This window comes from Ascidiella aspersa, chromosome 5 (assembly GCF_963924565.1).
Source record: "Ascidiella aspersa chromosome 5, kaAscAspe10.2, whole genome shotgun sequence".
Taxonomy (NCBI): domain Eukaryota; kingdom Metazoa; phylum Chordata; class Ascidiacea; order Phlebobranchia; family Ascidiidae; genus Ascidiella; species Ascidiella aspersa.
In genome coordinates, this window is record NC_139451.1 from 28,289,932 (window position 1) to 28,312,061 (window position 22,130).

The 22,130-nt window shown below is 37.6% G+C and overlaps 1 protein-coding gene across 1 annotated transcript; it reads left to right on the forward strand.

The window, feature by feature from the left end:
* The first annotated feature begins 1,878 nt into the window (after positions 1 to 1,878).
* On the forward strand, positions 1,879 to 20,832 carry LOC146145767 (uncharacterized). Its single transcript, XM_083390676.1, has 9 exons — positions 1,879 to 2,758; positions 4,934 to 5,122; positions 13,650 to 13,918; positions 14,914 to 15,148; positions 16,208 to 16,376; positions 17,175 to 17,312; positions 18,154 to 18,295; positions 19,157 to 19,302; positions 20,348 to 20,832. Exons 1-9 carry the CDS (start codon positions 1,879 to 1,881, stop codon positions 20,541 to 20,543), a joined length of 2,364 nt encoding a protein of 787 aa, XP_083246802.1. The 3' UTR covers positions 20,544 to 20,832.
* The last annotated feature ends 1,298 nt before the right edge of the window (positions 20,833 to 22,130 follow it).

The window sequence follows — 22,130 nt, forward strand, 5'->3', positions numbered from 1 at the left end:
TTTGGTTGATCTTGTTCACCGTCCTACTGTTAATTAGATGCGCGTCAGCTTTTGAAATGTTAAAATTTAGGTTTAACAGTAATTGCAAGAAGATAAAATAAAAATACTTCCGGTAAATTCCTTAACAGCCTGGTTGTTATATTTCACGTTTGAGTTATTATAGTGTCGTGATTTATTTTAGCAGTTTTATAATTCAAAAAAACAAGTTATGTTGACCCTGAAGATATAGGCCTAAGGAATTGAGGTTACAACCGAAACTCTAAAATATAGGCATATTAGTTTTTTCAGATATAATCCTATTTGTCTTGTTTGGCGAAATAAATACTTTTCTTTACATTTTGTAAAACGAATGACTTCAAATGTGACAGAAAAGTCTAACAAACTTTTGCTTTAATTTGAATTTATTTTAGCCATTTGCGTGGAGATATATTTTTGTATAATTGTTTAGTTTACCAACAAAGGTATAGTGTACATATTATGAGATGTAGCCTGGTTATAAGGCATTTTTAACAACACTATTTGTCTTGTAACCGTTTCATCTGATTTAGATTATAGCACATAGCTCGTACTAAGGTGTGTTGGACCTGTTTTCTGCCATTTAATGGCGAGTCCGCCTGGTGTTGATTTTACAACCGCTGTAAAACGTCGATTTAGGTTAATAAAACTGGGGTGTCTCCGTATATGTTACCGCTGCTGGGATATTTTTGTTTTATACGGCTTGCCAGCATCTACGCTTACATTTTTCGTCAGGTACATGCTTATCCGAATTAGATTAGGCTATATAAAGCTCATGCAAGGTGGAACTTCGTTTCAAAGTGTGCAACATATAAGCACACACACGTATTATTGCTGACTATGAAATTTCGCAGACGGAACGTATAAGATATGCTGAGTTGACGATTTTAATCGGGGAAATCTTGCTGAAGCATACATAATGAGCAAAGGCAATTATAACTGCCTTAAAATCCCAAGTATAATTGCCTCGAGGCAATCTTATAGTCTACTGTGCTGCACCGAAACAAAACGTACTGTTTATTTCGTGGGTTTTTATCTCTGATCTCTAAAATGTGTCAACGTTGACAGAAAAATGTATGAATTTGCCAGATGAGTCTTGGTAAAACTCCGGACTCCTGATTCTAGATAAGAATTTGTCCAAAAAGTTACTCTAGGACGATGGCAACCCTATGTGAAATAAAATGGATGAAAAAGGCTAAATTGCAAGATGTATACAGTTGTCCTTATTGTAGTGTAGTCTATATTTTTATTTACTTTTTAGGGTAAAAAAATGATTCGAGTAGTTTAAGGTACAGAGGTACAAAATAAAAGTAGAGTGTAATGATTAACTCAGTTTTTTTAGGGTTTAACTCATTTTTTGAGCATTTTTCGGTAAACGTTAAATATCGAGCAGCAAATGTCCTGGCTTATTGCGTATAGGTGTATTTTTCAAGTAACGCTAATAAAATTGGTCGCAAAATACGCCTATGAAAGGAGCTTGAATTTACTTTGGGATGAGTTAAACTCTATAGTGTGTGCAGAAATTTGATCAGCCAGACATAATGATGTCGTTTACCAAAAATAAATAATTTGTGTATTTCCGAATACGACTGGAAAACAATTATTAAAAGCTTTATTGTAAATTCCTGTAACATTTGGAAATAATAGGTTTATAATTCAATTACGAAATTAAAAAAAAACTTTTTACCTCATAATTTTGTTTAGTTGTGAGCTTTCGCCAAACCTGATAGAATTCTGTTAAATCTAGCAAACGGCGAACTGTGACACCGGCCGCGTCGAACGCACTGTGTAAAAATAAACAAGAATAGGAGATCTGAAAGTCTGACGAATCTAACCTGAAATGTGGCAATGGATTCACCGAAAATGGCAACTGTAAACAGCAGCGGTAACGGTAGACGAATCTCACCAGCAGTAACAAGGCAAAGCGACCAGCATAGCGGCGAAGTAGAAGCGAAAGACCAGCACGTTAACACCATCGGAAGATCGCCAAATACTCAGCACAGAAAACAGCAGCCTGAGTTGGTCCCGAGCCAAAGGCGAGGCGCCCAGCACAGAAGCAACCGTGGCGATTTAGATGTGGGAAACCAGCAAGTCAACACCATCAAAAGATCCCCAAACACTGCTGAGCACAGAAGACAACAACTCGAGTTTGGCCCAGGTCAAAGCGCCCAGCACAGCGAAAAACTAGAGGGTAGGAACCAGCAAGTCAACACCATCGAAAGATACCCAAACGCTCGGAACAGAAAACAGCAACTAGAATTGAGCCCAAGCCAAATGCAAAGTGGCCAGTACATCGACAACGGTGACGAATTAGAGGGGAGAAACCAGCAAGTCAACACCTTTAAAAGATTCCCAAACACTGGGCACAGAAAACAGCAACTCGAATTGGGTCCGAGCCAAAGGCAAAGTGGCCAGCACAACGGCAGCGATGGCGAAGTAGAGGGGAAAATCCAGCAGATTAACACAACCAAAAGATCCCCAAACACTGATGAGCACAGAAAACAGCATCACGACCTAGGCCCGAGCCAAAGGCGAAAGCGACTGGCCCGTCAAGGCACCCTAACCTTCGAAGACTGCGAGAAGGCGGCTACCGCCAGAAGCGTTGTTGTCGTGGCCGATGGAAGCGTCTGCGCAGCTGCCCAAGCCCCACAAAAAGTCTCGCCCAAATCTCAGCCCCCGCCCAACAACCTGAGGGTACCGGCCAACGAAATCGCCGACCCTACGCGCATGCGCACTACTACAGGTGGGCAATTGTTTGTTGTAAAATAATTGTGGTTTCACTAGACTAATGCCCTTGTAAAGTTGGTTCATATACGTCTGGTATTTGGACTTAAACTTAGGGTGATTTCATTTTAATTAATGGTTTTTTTATGGGGTTTTATGTTGTTTTTACTATGGAAAGAAGTCGCTCCTTTCTAAATTAACGCATATTTGAAGAAAATACAATAACTTGGGAAAATTATCTTGCTGCATAAAGTTTCCTGCGGCATAAAAAAAAACACCGTTCTAATAAGTTTAAAAAGACGATTGGCTTGTCGTTCTTAAGGCTTAGTTTTGAACTTATACTTGACCTCGGAAGCCGATGACGTCAGCAACTTGACTTGTTTTCATTGGAAATGAATTGGGCGTGAGTCATTCGAGAATTCGTTGATCGCAAATATTATAAGCCAGGTCGTTGGCGTTTCGTGCCGATTTCGATCTTTTCGCAGTAGATACGATGAAATATTGATACTTTGAAACATCAACATTCGCAGGGCAATTGTCGTTCAGCGTACAAAAAGCTACCTTCATTCCTTAAGTCACTTAACTGTATCACACGATAAGCAAGTTGATTTAAAATTCTAAATGGTTTGAATGAATTTACTTTACTCAAAATTACTTTTCTATTGTAATGAATTAGTAAAATGACTTACGTAACTGTTTAAAAATGTCTTGATTTAATTATCCTAGTCAAAATCGTTTTACTTGACCCAATTTTATTTGTGCAAATGACTTTCATTAAATCCAAGATTTTTATTTAACTAAATTTTGTATAAACACGGTCGTTTACATCGATATGTGAAAAATGACTTGTATGATTTGCTTGTTTTTTATGCGAAATATGCTTGGAATCGAATGAATTTAATAACTTAAATAGTTTTTGGTGTAACAACGGCAATTTTCAAAAACTTTTTGATTTCTATGACTTGGAATTGACTTAGTATTACAATGCCCTGGGCCTTGTTTTGTTTTTTAACTACACTGACTTGGATTGGGATTTAATAAGAATAAGTTCAAACAGAAGTGGGTAGCATTTTGAATATAACTCTTTATTTATTTTCTACTGTATAAGCTTTGATATAGCCTACTTACGTATTACTACACCCCCAACCATTATGCTTTATCAGATTGGTTTTTGAATTATTATTTATTGCAAATTACATCACTTGGACTAAATTGTTTGCAAATGAAATCGCTTGGATAAAACTATATTTCCAAGTGACTTCATTTGGAGTAAAACTATTTTTGGACTTTTTGGAGAGTCATTTGGAATGGCTTTTTTTTTGGAGAATCATTTGGAATGGCTTGTTTATAATATTTTCACGAAATGCTGCGTCTCGAGGCTTCGAACCTCGAGGGTTCGTTTTTTGAATGGATCAGGTGAGACAGGTTCAGTGCAAATCGTGAAGCTGACAGACTCAACCTTTTCACTGTGATCGGTTCGCTCATTTTCCGGCTGTCCAACCCCGATTCGAGACGATTAATCAAAGTCGCGCCCAGTAAAAGCTAATGGAAACCGGACGAGGCCGAAACGAGATGAAACCTGTCGAAAGGCAATGCATTCGCCGTTTCAGGGATAGCAAAATAGGCTACTTCCAGTCCTTGTGAATCCTATAAAGCCTATGATTGATTAAAAAAAATCGGTTTTACAAAGATTGTTGTGGTTTCCATAGAGCGGGCTCCGGCTTCTTTCAAGAAGCTTTTGTTGAAACTTAAAATCTCTGTGGTTAATATAAAAATTGGTCATTAGTCCTATGAAAACTAGTTTCTGATTTCATAAAGATTTTGTCGCTATGCTTTAAATATGATGCGATTGCAGTAAAATCAATTGTGGTTCCAATAAAATGGTTGTGGATTTTATAAAAAACGGGTGTCGTTCTTCTTAAAGCTCCGGTTCTTTTTCACAAAATTTGTGAAGATAGTTTCTTATGAAAACACCAACTGTATTCCAAGTGTCCTGCTCCTTGGCGCAAGGGGCAAAATGCGATTTTTATTGTTGTTTATAAGTGAAATATTTGAATTAAATTATGTGTATATATTCATACTCCCCCCCCACACACACAAGAATTTCTGCGGCTACCCGACATGTAAACTAAAAGTTCCGTTTAACAAAACTTAACAAAGCTAAGCAACAATTTCATCATAAGTGACGTTCCAGGTTCCAGCGGAATATATGGTGTTCCGGACAACGTCATTTCTCCCGTGGCCGACCAGGGCAGCGCCCACGGCGTCCAACAGGCCAAGGACGAGGTCAAACCTATCCGAAATTACCGCATCAAGTCCATTCGACGGGGAGTCCCCGAAATAGTGACCGCCGGAGCACCAGCCTTACAGATAGCGACAAGAGGTAATTGCAATGTTCTTTACAACAGAATTCAAGGGTTCTTAAACTTTTTTCACCGCGGACCCTTAAAAAATATTTTTGCCTCGTGTGGAGCAGCGTAGGCAAGGAATTTCAGCGAAAACGTCATTAGTTGATGTCACAATACAAACTGACTTCAAAAATCTGCTCATTTCGGTCCAAAAAATGTGAAAGCGCCCTAAATACACATTCAGTGCCTAAATATTTCTAAATATTCCTTCAGTGCAAACCGTTTTATTTTTGATCCAACACTTTTCTTTGAAAAAATGATTACTTTAAAATATACACTAATCTTTCAATTAGGGCTTCATGGACTCCCGAAACTAGTTAACGTACCCCAAAGGGGTTCATAGACCCCAGTTTAGGAATCCCTGCTTTAACTGAAAGTAACACTATTTTAAAGGGCTTACAATATTTCTCAACGTTTGGGCTTGATCTAACAACGAATAGGGATGTATTATATGCACGTTATGGTTATAGATTTTGTTTGCTTCTTCCGGTCTGCCATTATTTGTTATGCAAGTCTGCTGTAGATACACACTACCCAGCCATTACGAATAGGTTAAATGTTTTTCATCACATTTCTAGGAGTGATTTCGTGGTGCTTGCCAATGGAAAATGCTATTCGAGCGTGCGTCATTGTAAAACCAATTGCTACCGATTAAAACCCGTAATGAGGTTTAGATTTGCAAGTTAGGCACCGATTTGTAAAGTGCAGTATTTATAAACTTTAAGTGGAACTAGGAAAGCTTTTCAGCCATAAATGCTGTTGTCAGTTTAAAACAACTGACTGTTCCCAGACATGAGTAAAATGCACATTTATTATTAATTGCGCGGGATTGAATTTAGTGGAAGTATTGCAGTTAAATTCGTGACTAAGGGGTTAATTACGGTAGATAAAAGTCAAATGGTTCCACCTTAATAGGTTTTAATTTTTAATTTCAATATTAAAATGTTTCCCTGTGTTCAGTGGTCTTTAACCTTTTCGGGCTTACAAGACCCTTCATGTATATAAATAGTTTCAGGTACCATTACTACCTTTTTCGCTAAGTTTGGTGAACTGTGAGGTCACAATAGTTTTTAAACAGTACACATCAACTGTAATAGTAAAAACATTCTTGCCTTTTTTCACTTTAACCGTACAAAAAAAAAATAGCAAGAAGCTTACCAATAGATCAAAAAGCGGAGTTCAAAAGAATTTGAACCACTGCTATGTTACCCAGTGTTGTAAAAAAGTCACATTCAAGTCATTTTGAATAAATGGCAAGTAATTTAAGTCATAACTATAGCAAGTCAAATTCAAGTCAAGGCCCTGTCCCCAAAATGAGTTCGACTATTATCAGTATAGCCTATACTACCCTCTACTAAAAAATAACAAAAACCCAACATACTGCAATCAAAATGTTTTACGTTCAAAACTTAAGAGAAATACGGTTCAATTTTATGAAAAAATTGATAAATTCATTTGTCAAAACGACTTAAGTCAAGTGATTTGTCCTAGGGACTTAAGTCAAGTAAAGTCATTATGTCCAAAAGGCTTAAGTCAAGTTAAGCCATTTGAAAACCCTGACTTAAGCCATTACACTGATATTCCTTTTTTATACCATAAACACACATGTAAACCTAGGTAGCCTACATGTCGAAAATTAATATTATCCTTATAAAGAATTGAGAATCGATAATGAACAGTTCATCGAGTGAAAAACACATTTGTTAAGCGGAGTAAAGGCAATACTCAAAGCTCAACTCCCAGTAAATAATTAATTACCCGTAACGCTATAGCTTCGCGTTATCATGTTTTTATCCCCCCAAAGAGGGCAATTCAGCTCCAAGAGTGGGCTACATGGAAATAAAGTGTTTTTCTAAATCGTTTTTTTTTTATATAAGCATATTACCAAAAACTAAAAAATACACAAAATGAAGCAAATTTATTTGGCAGATTCATACCATAAATCTTTGGTGTTGCCCTTAAATTTTAAATAAAAAAACATCGCCAAGAAAAAGGATTAGAACAAATTTTGTCGTCAAAAGTCAATTCACTTAACCTAGGTTGAGCAAAATGAATCAATAAATCAAAAGTCATACGCAAAGGCAAAAGTCAGGACATCCGGCCATTTTTCAGTGTCTTTGGAGAACAATTTAAATCTACTTTTAAAAAGAAAAATAAACCTTTTAAAATGACGTATTGTAACCCGAGTAACAACTGGGTGTAACTAAATGTTAACTTCAAAATAATTTAGTGCTTTTTACCTAAAAAAACTCATCTTTAACTTTTTAATTTAATCTTTATCGCTTGTTTAAGCATATAGTTATTTGGTATCAGATCGTGAACGATACTTTTGTCTAACATATCGAGTATTGGTATCGGAATAAAAGTATCGGACATCCATATTACGTATATATCGAATTGTGATAATATCCTTGTGTAACGAACAGTTCATCTGGTGTAAACCACATTAGTTAATCGACGCAAAAGCAGCTATAGTCGGTAAATAATTAATTGACGTTAACGTTGAAGATGTTGGGAAGTTTAGATCTAAAGACAAGATTAACTTCGAAGATAGCGGATGGCTCAGGGGGTTCAGAAATTACAACATAACTCATTTTAATGTTAAGCGTGTTAAGACAAAATTGCCGTACATATTTAGATGTGAACACTGATCAATAAAAAAGAAAAATACGCTTAGCTGTAAGGGTGTATCCCCAAACTTTAAATTTGTTTGCCCTTTTTAACACCAATTACTCCAAACATACATTATTGCCATTAATTGTGCAATTCTTCCTGTGGTCCAACGCAGTGCCTTTCGGCCTTTAAAAGAACCGTTCGCACTTTTTTTATTTCGGAAAATTTTCATCCGCACGAAACAAGCCAAGTAAGTTTGTAACCTTAAGTTTTATTTGTGAAATAACAATGGAAGGATTTGTGTATCAAAACCGTGAACCACAGCTTAAGCTGCAATAAACCACGTATAGAGACTATAGATTACTGCACCTGTAACGATTAAGTGGGCGCACCAGCTTATTAGATTATTGTATTACACATAGTGAAAAATAATGTAGTGAAAAATAATAAAGTTTTTATATCCGCACATTCATCCGCATTGCAATTTATTTCATCCTCCTCATAAGTGCGTACCATAAGTGCGTTACTGGGTTGAAAAGCAGCACAGGTCCAAAGCATTACGTCATCCTTTTTTGCTAATTTATACCGACTAAACAATTTCCCCTCGCGCGAATTCTATGCCGCCATCTTCTTTGAATGCATTTCAGCTTAGATGCGAGATCGAGTCATTATCTTAGCTTTATAAAAGTTACTTGTTTTATGATGCCACGTTATGAAGTAATTTCATGACTTCATCTCTCAACGATCTCAGGCATTTGGATAAAAATCTTGTTCTGCTTTTACGCATGTATAAAAACTGTTTAATATTTGATTATACTTTGATTTTTTTTAAACCAATGCCGAACGGAGCAGTTTGCTTATAGCTCACAAATTTCCCGCAAAAGAGTTGAAAACTGGACAATTCTAGTTTTATCATCCACTTTTTCAGATTCGATTGTTATTTTACTTAAATCATAATTTAGCTTTAGACAACTCACACGTTTTATTTTGTTTGGTCAATCTCAATGTACTTGATTTGTTTTGCTGAAATCAATTTAAGCAATAGATTTAAAATCGGGTTTTGACTGCTTTAAAACAATTTCTTTCCGTTTCGAAAAAAAACATTTATCGGAAACGGTCGGCGAAACAGCTTGTCAACAACTTTTTCAAAACCGATTTTCATTTTCGCTCGCCAGATCCGATCTGCCGACAAATGTTAGCGCGCGGAGCCATGAATATTTAAGCAAGGGCGGCTAAAGTTACGCCAGCGAAAAGTGCGCGCCCCCCCCCCCCCCCCCCCCGGATGAAAATTTCATGGGTGCGCTTAATGACAAAAGCGCAACGCCGTCCTGTATTGATATAGGACTTAGGTAATCAGAAATGCGTTTACGACAGAAATCGAATGTCGGCTCGTTAAACTGCACGTGTGCCACTGTGCGAGGATTTCGGTCAAATGCGAACTTTTATATAGACGTTCGGGTTATTACTCTGTACTTTCGACTAATATCTCTTGAGCACTTTGGGCGCTAAAAAGGCAGTGTTTCTAATAAGTCATTTTTTATAGACTTAAGTCCACGTCAAGTCATTTGTAAATGATGCAGGTCCCAGTCAAGTCATTTCTAGAAAAATTAAATTCCGAATTATTTTTAAAATAACTTAACTCCAAGTCAATGTTTTTTGGTTAAATAACAAGTCAACTCCCAATCAAGTCAAAATTAGGGCAAGTCAATTCCGAGTAAGGTTGTCATAAAAAATAATAAAAACACTTCAAGCAATTTGTAAAAAATTGAAAGATAAACTATAAGTCAAGTCAAGTCATTTGTAAACAGTGACTTCATTGCACTTAAGTTAACGATCGGTAAAGATGGTTTTTTGCCGGCTGGCTCAGTTATGGAAACCGACTATCCGACGGTCGACGCTGAGTATGGTGAGAGTTGGGAGAAATGTAAACGTTCCATGTGTGATGACTGTTTATAAAAGCAGGTATAAAACATAAAATCTCTATTTTACAAAAAATATGTATTTCGCCTCATGAATCGGCATAAGTTTCGAATGAGATATCTGTTTTTACAAACAGTTTTAACATTATCTAATACGAAAGCAAGTAAGTAGGCTTATAGTTAAGTATACTGTTTATTTTTCCATCGACGCTAAAATTAAAATTACCAAAGTAGGCTATAACAAGGAGCAAATTCATTAGCGATATGGCCGGAACAGCGATGGATCCCATGGACCTTACAGCCAATATATTTCTTTAAATTTCCGAAACGAATTAACATATATAATGACATATTACTTCAAATTAAGGGCGTACGATAATGTCGGATCGGATACCCGATATCAGGTTATAGTATCGGTGCTCGTCCGATACTTGAGTAGTATCGGTGCCCATTCCATGTTAAATCGGTCAGTCATGGCGTCGAAAACCTAAATTAAAGACACTTTACGATACACGTGCACATTTCGCGCATGCCAAACTATATTTTACTAAGCACAAACAACATAAATTTTCTTTTATTTTTGAAAAACAACATTTGCTCAATGAACCGAGTAAGTCAGTTTAATTATAGAAGGGGGGATTACTACAGTGTCCCACTTTTTGTGAAATTTGCATCAAATAGTGTTCAGTTTTAATTCCCAAGTGCATTAAAATCAAAGAGAGTATATCTATTAGGCTTTGCCGGTGCTGCCAGATAAGCCATTTGCGGGTGACAAATGCCTGCCTTCTGCGTCATATACCGCAATACGCAGGCTCAGAAAGGAGCGAGTTGAGAAACAACCATACGCCAATGCTTGCTACATTGTGTTAGAATAATCAACTTCCATTGAAGGAGATCTACGGTGCCATATAATCATTCACCGAATCTGTGATCAAACATGCAAGCAAGGCAGTCTAGAAAAGCAACTAGCCTGCAGTGAGGTTCCAACTCAAAACCTCCGGCCATACCGGGACCGTCGCTCACCAACTAAACCGGTGGTTTAAAAATGTGGCCGTAATAAAAACTGAATGTCCTGCATCATTTCGCTTTGCTTGTTGAATTAGGACTCTAAAAACACCTAATTCATAAGATTTAAAATTACAACCTCCAATTTTCACCTAAAGGCTCCAATGTGCTTTGATACGTAAGCCGTTATCGTTGGTCATAAAGCGACTTCAGAAGGACTAAAGCACAGTTGTTGTACACGTATGTGTGTGTATCTTCCGATGGATGATATTCCACTGTAGAACCTATTCAATATAAGCCCGTGTAGTTCAGTTGGTAGAGCAACGGCCTCGGTATGGTCGGATGTCGTAACTTCGAACCTCACCACAGGCTAGTTGTTTTTCTAGCCTGTATTGCTTGGATCGTTGGTCAAAAAGCGACTTCAGAACAGACTTGGACAACTAGATTTATTTTAGCCTTTTAAAATTAGATTATAATTAAAATTAGAGCATTTCCGTTTTTCCAAATTAGATTAGAAGTAGAATTAGATCATTTTGAGTTTTCTCAAATTAGATTAGAATTAGAATTACCGAATTCTTAAAAAACGAATTTGAACTAGAATTTAAACTAAAATTACATTTTATTATTCACAATCAATTACATTTAAATCGAGAAGTATAGGAATGTGCATGTGAACTATGTGTGTGCTAATTTTTTAGCATTATAGCATAGCATATGATTTTTAGTCCGTGGAAATTACGTTCTAACCAAAGAGTTTGAATTTAAATTCTTTGCCTTGACTAAGGGACTAAAAATGCCGTTGGACAAAGTAGCATTTTTGATAAAATCCGAATTAGATTAGAACTAGAATTAGAGCATGCAAGCAATTCACAAATTAGATTAGAATTAGAATTAGCCGCATTTTGCTCTAATTCATTAAATTAGAAAACTAGAATTATCTAGTTGTCCAAGTCTGCTTCAGAAGGACTAAAGCACAATTGTTGTACACGTATGTTTGTTTTTGCTTCATTACAGGATATGGCTCTGTAAATCCCCCTTTTCTCGCCCCGTTCATTTCTGAGCCTGTTTAACTTGAAAGCTTCTGGTGTAGTTCAATACGTAAGCTGTTATCCTTGGCCAAAAAGGCTACGTTGAAAGGGCCAGATCACAATTGTTGTACAGTACACATATGTGTGTCTATCTTCCGTTGAATGATATGCCACTGTAGAACCCATTCAATCTGACCCTTGTGTAGTTCAGTTGGTAGAGCGACAGCCCCGGTATGACCGGATGTTGTAAGTTCGAACCTCACTGCAGGCTAGTCGTTTTTTAGCCTGCATTGCTTGGATCATTGGTCGACAGATTCGTTTAGTATGCGATGGCTTTCTGTGTTCTCCGATACGTAAGCTGTAATCGTTGGCAATAATACCACTCAGTAGGGCTCCAGCACAATTGTTGTACACGTATGTTTGTTTTTCTTTCATTAAATGATATGGTTTTTTAAACCCCCCCGACTTGCTCCTTTCTAAGCCTCTAATCCAGGGGTTCTTCAACTGGGGTCCATGGACCCCTTGGGGGTCTGTGAACTAGTTCTAAGGGGTCCATGAAGGCCTTAAGAAAATATTAGTGTATATTTAGGAAGATATCAATTTGTCAAAGGAAACAGTTTGATTAAAAACAAAACGGTTTTGTTCTGACTGTATTTAGACTCCGCGACCCTTTCACATACTTTGGACAAAAATCAGCATATTTATGAAGTTTATTAGTATTGTGACTTCAATTAATGTCGTCCTTTTTTGAAATTTTTTGCCTACTGTGGCCCACGCGAAGCAAAAAAAAATTTTAAGGGTGTGCGGTGAAAAAAGTTTAAGAACTCCTGCTTTAATCCGATGGCTTTCGGTGTACTCCGATACCTATGTCGTTATCGCGACTTCATAAGGGCCAAATCACAGTTGTTGTTGTGTATCATTCACTACATCCATTTGTGTCGAAAATGGGTAAACGCCATAAAGGCTTTTCCTCTTTCCATCTGTCTACCACAGTAGCTTCCCACCCTTGCCGTGCAAAATCAATTACAAGCCGGGCGTCACGACAGTCGGGCGAAATGTGCATTAGCGCGTCTTTGCCAAACCGAAAGCGGATTTCGGCGGGCCGTTGGGTTATGGCGTTTTGCAGCACGCGATTTTATGTCGCGTATAGAGCGCGCTGCCGTAAAATTGATTGCGAGAACACGATTTGAAGCCTCCCATGGGGAATTGCCGACGACCACCGCTGTTGAGTGAATCGTTGCCTACGGTTAGCGATATCCGATAGTATCGGATCGGAGCCGATACTAGGAACCAAATGGTAGTATCGGTAATCGTCCGATACTGGGATGGTATCGGTGCTGATCCGATAGCAAATTAACGTAGGAATTTCAGCCATAATCTGCCATCCAACGCAGCGATTTCTACCTGGAAATTTTGGATATTTTGATTTCTTCTCTAATTTCTACGAATCTTAAGACTGTTCTTAAACTTTTGTTTATAAGGATTATCCCGCGGCCAATTAAAAGTTCAACAAACACTCTTGCTTTCCAATCAGTATATATATATATATATATATATATATAGTAAAAAACAGGTGTAAAAATTTATGCTGATGAAAAACAGCTAAACGGCAGAAATAGTTTCCCGATCTTTCGCCTGTTTTATAATAAACCAGTGGTTTTAAATCTAAGCACTACAGGAATTTTTTCTTGAACAAGAATTTTTCTTTTTCTCGACAAGAACTTTTCTCGAACATTTAATTGAACGCAATCTAAGCAATGCCATCACTTTAAATCTAATTAATAACAACAAGATAAACAAACAGCGAATAACAATAATAAAGCGAAAATATATTGAAAAAACGCTTTTAGTTGGAAGTAGATGTAAACTCTTTCATTCCAGACTTATAGATACTTTGACAGTTGCTCTTTCTTCACGTTTTTTTGTTTTCTACACAGACATCGAGGTGAGCAAGTTGTGCGTTTGCAAGCGCGGCGGAGAAAAGGAGCACCGCAGCGCCACCGCGTGGGCGTTCAGCGTCTTTGTGACGTCAGTGTGCGTCATCTGTCCTCTTCTTTCCTTCACGTCGGACGTTGTCTTCTTCGTGTTGTGCAGCGACCATTACAACCACACCGAGACCCTTCTGGCCGACCAGCGCGCCGCCAGCTTCCCGTCGGCCTTCGTCACACAGCATGACGTCATCACGCATGACGTCAACGTCGCTCAGGTCAGTGTTGTAATAGCTTAAGTCAATGACTTCAATTAAGTGCCCTTAGGTCACTGTTTTCAAATGACTTGACTTAAGTGGTTCAGGTTAATTGACTTGACTTAAGTCTGTTAGACAATGGCTTGACTTAAGTGCCCTTAAGTCACTGTTTTCAAATGACTTGACTTAAGTGGTTCAGGTAAAATGATTTGACTTGACTTAAGATTTTAGGTAATTGACTTAAAAATGACTTAACTTGCCCTAGGTCTTTTAGACTTGACATGGACTTAAGTCATTAAGTTAAATAACTTTGGTTGAAATTAAGCGTTTTCTTTTACCGTTTTGTTATAAAATTGAGCTATTTATCGCAAGTTTTGCACATAAAACGATTAGATTGCTACTTGTTGTTTTTTTGTTATGTTTTAGATAAATTAATGTTTATAGTCGGACGATTTTGATGGTTCATATTGTTGGTGGTTTGACTTGGAGATGACTTACTGTAATTATGACTTGACGGGGGGGGGGGGGGGGGGGGGACTTGACTTGCTATTTTTTTAAAAGACTTGACTTGGACTTAAGTTATTTCACAAATGACTTGACTTGGGCAACTGGTGACTTGGACTGGGATCCTTGACTTGCTATATTTTAAAAAGACTTGTACTAAAGTTATTTCACAACTGACTTGACTGTGACTTAAGTCATTTCAAAATGACTTATTTACAACAGTGTTTCTTAAACAGGTGAATGGTTCACACCAGGGTGAATAAAATTTTTGCAGGGGTGAACCAACCACAAGGGGTGAATAATGGTGAACCGACAGAAATGGATGATAGCTTGCGAACAAGGCGGATATTCCGGGTGTTCAACCTGTTCAGTGAACAGGAGAGAATTTTCCAAAAACAAAATCAAGTTTTTCATTTTTTATGAGACAAAGGTGAACGAAATCTGAAGATAGATGCTAGGGGTGAAAAAAAGTAAAAAAGTTTAGGAAGCACTGATTTACAACACTGGCTCAGGTACGCGAGGCCCGGCCGGCACCACTCCTACACCACGGCATCCACCAGGTCACACCGCAGGCGCACCACTCGCACAGGCACATGGGTAAGCGCTCCATCTACGACCGGCTACTGCTTGGTGATGACGTCAAGAAGAAGAAGTCTTGCGCCGAATCTGGTGACGTCATCCTGTCACCGGCGCCTCGGCGGCGCGTGGCGGCGCCAGAGAGCGACCCGGACAATTTGACGCTGGTGGGTAAGTATTGAGTTTTCCGTCCAATTGAAAACGTTGGAACGATTTGACTGATTTTACTTGCGTGTTCGTATCTATTGAACTACATGGCTTAAAAGCACATTTGTTAATAGAGAACATAAAATTACGACAACAATAGCTACAAAATTACCAAGATGTCAACTCGGCATGCCCCATAGTAATAGATCGAAAGCCAAATCTAAACTATATAGTGGCCGTTTTCGGTACTTGGTTGATATAAGAGATCGGTGCCAATCCGGTATGACAACAAAAAATTCGATGTGCTTTGTGATTAGTGATAAATAATCCGGTGCCGATACCCGTTTTTTATTCCAATATCGATACCCGATATTTCGGACTAAAGTGTCGCGATCTGGACCCATACCAATGGTGTCGTTACTATGCTTAAACGAGGTAAAATTTACACGTTCAAAAGTTATTTTTTGAGCTATTATGCCAAAATTCATCTCCCCATCACACATGTGAACAGAAAGTAGCGGTACTGATCATTACAACGAAGAACGCTAGACATCCAAATTTACCCCACACTTCCCATTTTAAGCGTACCGCGCTGTTTTATCCATTATAGATCGATAAAATGTTTCATCCAACAAAAAAAAAAATAATAATAATAAAAAAGTGTTTTTAGAGCGACTGGAGCCTGATTTTAACATTGTAGGCTGCTATACCCTAAGTCAGGTATTTTTAACCAGCACCCCTAGGGGGGCAAAAACTGTTCCAATGGGGGAGGGGGGGTGGGGGCTCTCATAGAAAACTTACTTTGTTGTTAAATGTGCACTCCGACGTGTTACAATAATACGTCGCGATAAAATTTCCGTCAAACAATTTTTAAAGTAACTCGCCGTTTACATCCAAACCTGTAATTCGTTCGCCATACCTGTAAATCGTTCAAAGAAAATATATTTTGCGGAATATTAATCCCGTTATTGCACATGCGAACAGCAATCACCGTTACTGATCACTGAAAAAAAGTGCTGGAGACATCCTAATTTACGTTACACTTCCAATTTTAAGCTTAAAGCGGACTTTTTTCATCCATAGATCCAAACGACCGAAAACTCTGCCGCAACATCTCAGAAGTGCTGGACTTCATGAAGACGGATGAGGCCGCAAGAAGACTGGAGGCTCACCGGAGAGTCACCATAGAAGTCTTTGAGCCTGTCTTCATCATCGGATCCTTTCCAAGTCTCCTTTTCTCGATTTTTACTAGGTATATCTAGGTATATAAACTCTTGCTAGCGGCGTAATAATAATAATAATCAAAAACAGCTCCTCTGGTAATTGTAATTATTAACCAACATTTTGGCAACATATTCAAATCGCTCACTTAAGGATGAATGACGCCGAACGTTCGTAGCAGTGTTACCCTTTCGTAAATGTTCCAAGATTCCCAAAATAATTTAAAAATTAGATCACAACAGACGTGATGCTCTCGGCATGCTACAAGCACTAGAGGCTATACGTTATCGCTAATTGTTTTTTATCGTAATTGTCTTAAATGTTTTACTTCTTTACTGCAGTCTAGGATTTCTACTTTGCCATGCTTGTGCGACAATCCTGCTTAAGGCCATCCAATTTCGGTTAGGTATGTTTAGGCAGTGTTGTAAACAAGTCATGCTTAAGTACCAGCCAAGTCATTTGTAAAAAAATTAAGTTCAAGTCATAGTACGAGCAAGTTAAATCCGTTAATATTAAAATTGGTAAACCCTTAAAAAAATAACGCAAAACGCAACTTACACGCGAGTTCAACATGCACAAATTTGAGATAAACACAATTTTACAAAAATAATGGTGAAGAAAAACACTTCATTTTAACCACAGTCTTTTGTCCAAAAGACTTAAGAAATGTCAAGTCAAGACATTTGTCCATAAATTTAAGTTAAGTCAGGTCATTTTAAAACTGAGACCTAAATGCATTTACGTCAAGTCATTGACTTAAGTCATTACAACACTGTCTTTAGTCGTCTATTTATAGAATAGTTATTACTTATTTTCATTCCGTCTTCAGGTTGGTCGTCATGGTAACGTGGCACGACCACTTCATATCGGCCTACGTCATCAACATGGCGGTGATGCCCCTTGAACTGGTGACAGGGGCGCTGGGGGTGCACACCGCCTCCTACCACATGGGAGACCTCGGCTTTGCGTAAGTGACCAATGACAGTTAGAATTAGACTTGCCCTATTAAGCCGGGACAGTCACGATTTTGAGGGCCTTGTCCCGGTGTCCCGCCCGGTTAATCAATTTGTTTCCGGACTTCCAATTTGAGATTTACAAAAAAATAAAATAAAAATGTAAAAATTCTTGAGTTAGTTTTGTAAGTAATACTTTTTACTTTTCATTTTTGGTTGGTAGGGTTGTCAAGCAAATTTTTTTACCATAGATTAAAGCAAAAACGCGATTAGCCATAACATTTGTTACTTTTTGGTGCGTCTGTTATCGAATCAGTGTTTTCAGGGTTCGGACTTTCAAAATATAGCTTATACCTTTGTAACTTTAGCAGAAGGTGAGTATAGTCGACTAGCTTCAAATTCCAGAGTTTGCAAAAAGAGTTTAATTTGCACAAAGCACTATGAATTGATAGTTTTTCTTTATCGAGTGTATTTTGGACAAATGAATAAATTGGACTTTCGTCGTACACCTACTTTATTCAAACGTGGATTAAAAATGTAGTGTTGTAAGTAGAATAAAACGTTAACGATAGCACATAAATATTGATGCTTTCTTAAAAATAGCATTGTTAAACAACTTGTTGTTTGCGATTATTAGCAGCTGGTAATGTGCGGTTCATTTTTATGTTACCGGTAGCCTAGTGCATTGATTTGGAGTTATATTGCTATAACAATGACTCGGACTGGAATTTAAATTGCAATGTTGTGCAAAATACTTGAATTGGACTTCCGTTATTTTACAAAATGAGCTGAGCCTTAAGTTGTTTCAGAATGACTTTCTTCATTGTTAAACAACCTGTCGTTTGCGCTTATTAGCTGCTGGGAATGTGCGGTAGAGGGTGACTGTTCAAACCTTGGTTATGATCAGTGGATGGACGACGAAGTTAACAAGTCACTGGTCGTAGCCCTGGTCACCAAACTGGTGGATGGCATCGCTGGAGGGGTTGTTATCTTCGTGGTAAGATTGACTCACTTATTATATTGTGGTAAGGTTTGTTTCCCTTATGATTTTGTGGTGATTAAGTGATTTGGACTTATCTAAACTAAAAGGCTTCCGAACTCGAAAAAAAGTTCGACTTAATACCCCATTACCACTGCTGAACTTCCAACATAGCTTGTATTTGTTTATTTGACCATTTCTCGCGTGTATATCTATAAAACAAACAAGAAAAGTTCTGGTCATTTTGAAAACAAATAAATATTTATTTGAAATGTTTGCAAAATGCTATCTATACGGTACTTCTGTGGGCTCTGATGTTTAACGTTTAACTATAATCGTCAGACATTCTGATTTGTGCTTCATATGTGAGTTTGTTTTAAGCAAACAAAATTAAGGTTCATAACTAACTGTCTATTACCTAACTTTTTAGTCCGATGTTTTGGAAAGAAGCATCGCGAACCGATATTATGACGTCATGTCATTACTATGCTCGAACGGGCAAAATCAAAGAAATTAAAACGTTTACAGGTCATTTTTGAGCTTTAGCATTGGGAAATTTATAGTTACATCTAGTTGATGACCAACTCTTTTTGATAAATTTTCCTTTCAAGGTAGAATACCTGCGTTTGATTTTACATCAAGCCTGCAATATATAAACTGTTGCTACCAGGCATGGTAATATATATCAAGCCTGAAAGTTCTATAATAATTTGATCGGAAGAGTGCCGAGACTACCACTTGTCATCGGGTATCGGCTCCGTCACGATATTATCGGATATCTTATCAATAACTATAGCGAACGGGAGATGATTTCGTTTGCTATTCGCGTTGAAGTTTTCCACCATAGCTCAATAAAACATGTCTTGCTTTTTTCAACAGGTCCTCACCAGGATATTGTGGCGCGATCACGGTCACGTGACTTTCTGGTGGTACGGCACTCGCAGTTTGCTGTGCGTGATTTCGCTAATCCTGTGCACCACGGTATCCGGCCTGCTAGTTATAACGCCCGCTGTTGGTGTTGTACGGTAAGCAAGTCTAAAATACTACAAATGTAACTACTTTTAAAAAGAAACTAAACATGACCAGTCCTCTGCAGACGACGACGTGTATCTGGTAGTTTAACGTAGATTTATTATTTTTATTTTCTAAATTGGCAAATGTAAGTTTTTTAACTGATTGGTCTGAAATAATATCACATGTGAAAACAGTGAATTCTCGCGAAACTATAGGCCACGCCCAAAATATCACCGTTGAACCAAGTAAAGCATAACAAACCAGTCAGTTCTAAAGTTAAACGTTTAGTAGGAATATTAAAGCCCATGTAGGAGTGGCTAACACTTTAAACGTTTAAAACCTTTATTTTTATTCATTTTATCCCTACTACATTTATCTAAAACATCCAATCATTATGCTCCAAAGTTTTAAAGTTGTTCATAGCGCATTCATACTTAAAACAATGACGTACGGTATCCTTATTTGTTAACATAGGCCTAAACTATAAATTTAGGCTTTGTACACTAAAAAACAAACTTTGCCTCCATTGATATATTTTTCACAGTTTGTAAAAGGAAGGAAATAGGCTACATTTATTTTACAAAAAATGACTTTATTGTACAATATTGCTGTGAGTACAGCCTACTACAGAGGACCGATATCGAGAGTTACACTGGTACATTGGTGTGGGACTCATAGAAATCGTGCAAACATAGATAAATTGAAAGCGTTTAATTATGATATTTTTAATTAATTGCTGTTCAAATTAATTGTCACATTTGCTATTAGGTTTAGAAGTTTAGTTACCTTGAGCTATGTCTACTATATGTTTTCAAAAAATACGCTCCGCTTTTAGGATAAAAATTTATGCTTTGAATAGTAAGTCATGACTAAAATCCCAATGCTAATTTGGTATCGCATCGGTATAAAAGCAGACGAGTACCCATACTATCACTTGGTATCGGCTATCGACTTTTATTCGATGTTATCAGACATCCTTACAATCATTGACGTAGGGTCGTGAATTTCGAACAATAATGATACAAAAAATAACGTTACGAATTTCACTTTGTTCAGCTTGGAAGTGATGGCAAAGCTACCAGAGTTTGAAGGGAAAGAGCGTTTATCCTTTATAACCACCATCCTCCTGGTTATGGGCTTCACAGCTTGGTCTGTCTCACTGTCGACGTTGTTCATCTATCTCGTCTACAGATCTTACGTCTACTGTCGATTACGCGAACACGTTACTGGAATCCAGGAGGTCGATTTATGAAGAAACGCGTTTAAACCTAATGCCAAGGACCATAATGGGTCTACGTCTATATATAGTAGCCAACTGCTGCCTTTTGAAATCGTGGAACAACAGTTGTTTTATATTTTGTGCATTATATTCTGCTGTGATGTTTTCTAGTTGGCGCTTCAACGTATAAGATTTTAAATAATTTGAAGCAGTATGACAGCTTTACAGACATTTAGTGTTTTTGCCAAAACTGCTTTATGTTGTTTTTTGAACATTTATTAAGGATTGGAAAAAAATGCAATTTCTTAAAACTTAGGCCTACTTGACTTGAAAGTTTGATGTCCGCCATGAGCTATAGGTTTCCAGTTTGTGCGAAAACCCGAAAATGCGTCTATTTGCCGTTTTTTGCTTGTTGGAATGCAATCAATGTTTTGACAAGTTATTCTCGATTTTTTTTTTCTTTCAAGGCCCCTGAAAAAGTTTGTGTTTGATATGCGACACACCCATTGATGCGAAATTAATTATTTTTTTCATTGAATTATTAATTTTCTTACTTTTAGAAATTCTTAATCGTTTGTAAACAACTGAGATCTAACCCTTCTGAAGTTGCTTTTTGACCAACGACTACGGCTTACGTATAATTAGTAGCCTACACCGAAAGCCATTACAGACCAGAGGCGTAGCGAGGGTATTTTGCGCCCGGGAGCAAACTATAAATTTGGCGCCCCCTCCTCCATGTTTTATCACAATTTTTTATTAAATTAACATAATATACCCTATTTCATACGGAAAACAATTCAAATTTTAGTAGAACAATGTATTTAAAGAAGAAGCGTTATACGGACTACAGCATATGACTCACTCAGTCACTGTTAAACATGAAGTGATTTACATAGTCTACAATAGATAAATTTATTGTTCTTTATTTCACTGTCGCAATCTGTTAATTCACGTCATCGAAATCTGTTGTTTCCAATGGTTCTCTTTCAACGCGAAGAATAGCAAGATCACTGAGACAATTCTGTTCCATTAATACACGCAGATACGACAAAAAAGAGCTTTAGTTCGATTACTAATAAGCATTCGGCAAATCTGCACAATTTCGACGCATATTGCATCCTCGTCTGTGTCAGATAGAAGAGTCTTTAACGTCCAGCAAATATCCGAATTTATTGTTCAGGTCTTTTAGTCGTGAAAAACGTGTTGACATCTCATGTTGAAACCGATCAATAGATTCTTTAAAACGCGCACAATTTCTTCTTCTGATGAAAGTCCTACATTGTTTGTCAGTTCTCCGGTCATTCTCTTACGTCGCCTGATTCTTCTGTTTAGCTAAATACCCCAGATCGAGCATTTTGTTTGGGTCTGTTTTACATCAGCTCGGCTCAAACCATCACGAAACGAGTCTTGGCTTTTGGCGCAGATGTGTCTATTGCAGTTTTACGTATTTTTATTAATCTTCTCGACTATTTTCAGTCTAGGCTTGATTTGTGTCAGCGGAGTACATCGAAGTAACAAACAAAAAAAATTAATACTTTGTGTTTTTCTATGGTTTTTCTACTTTTCTAACTATTTTATGTATGATAACAGGCTAGAAACATGCACGGAGACACGAACCTT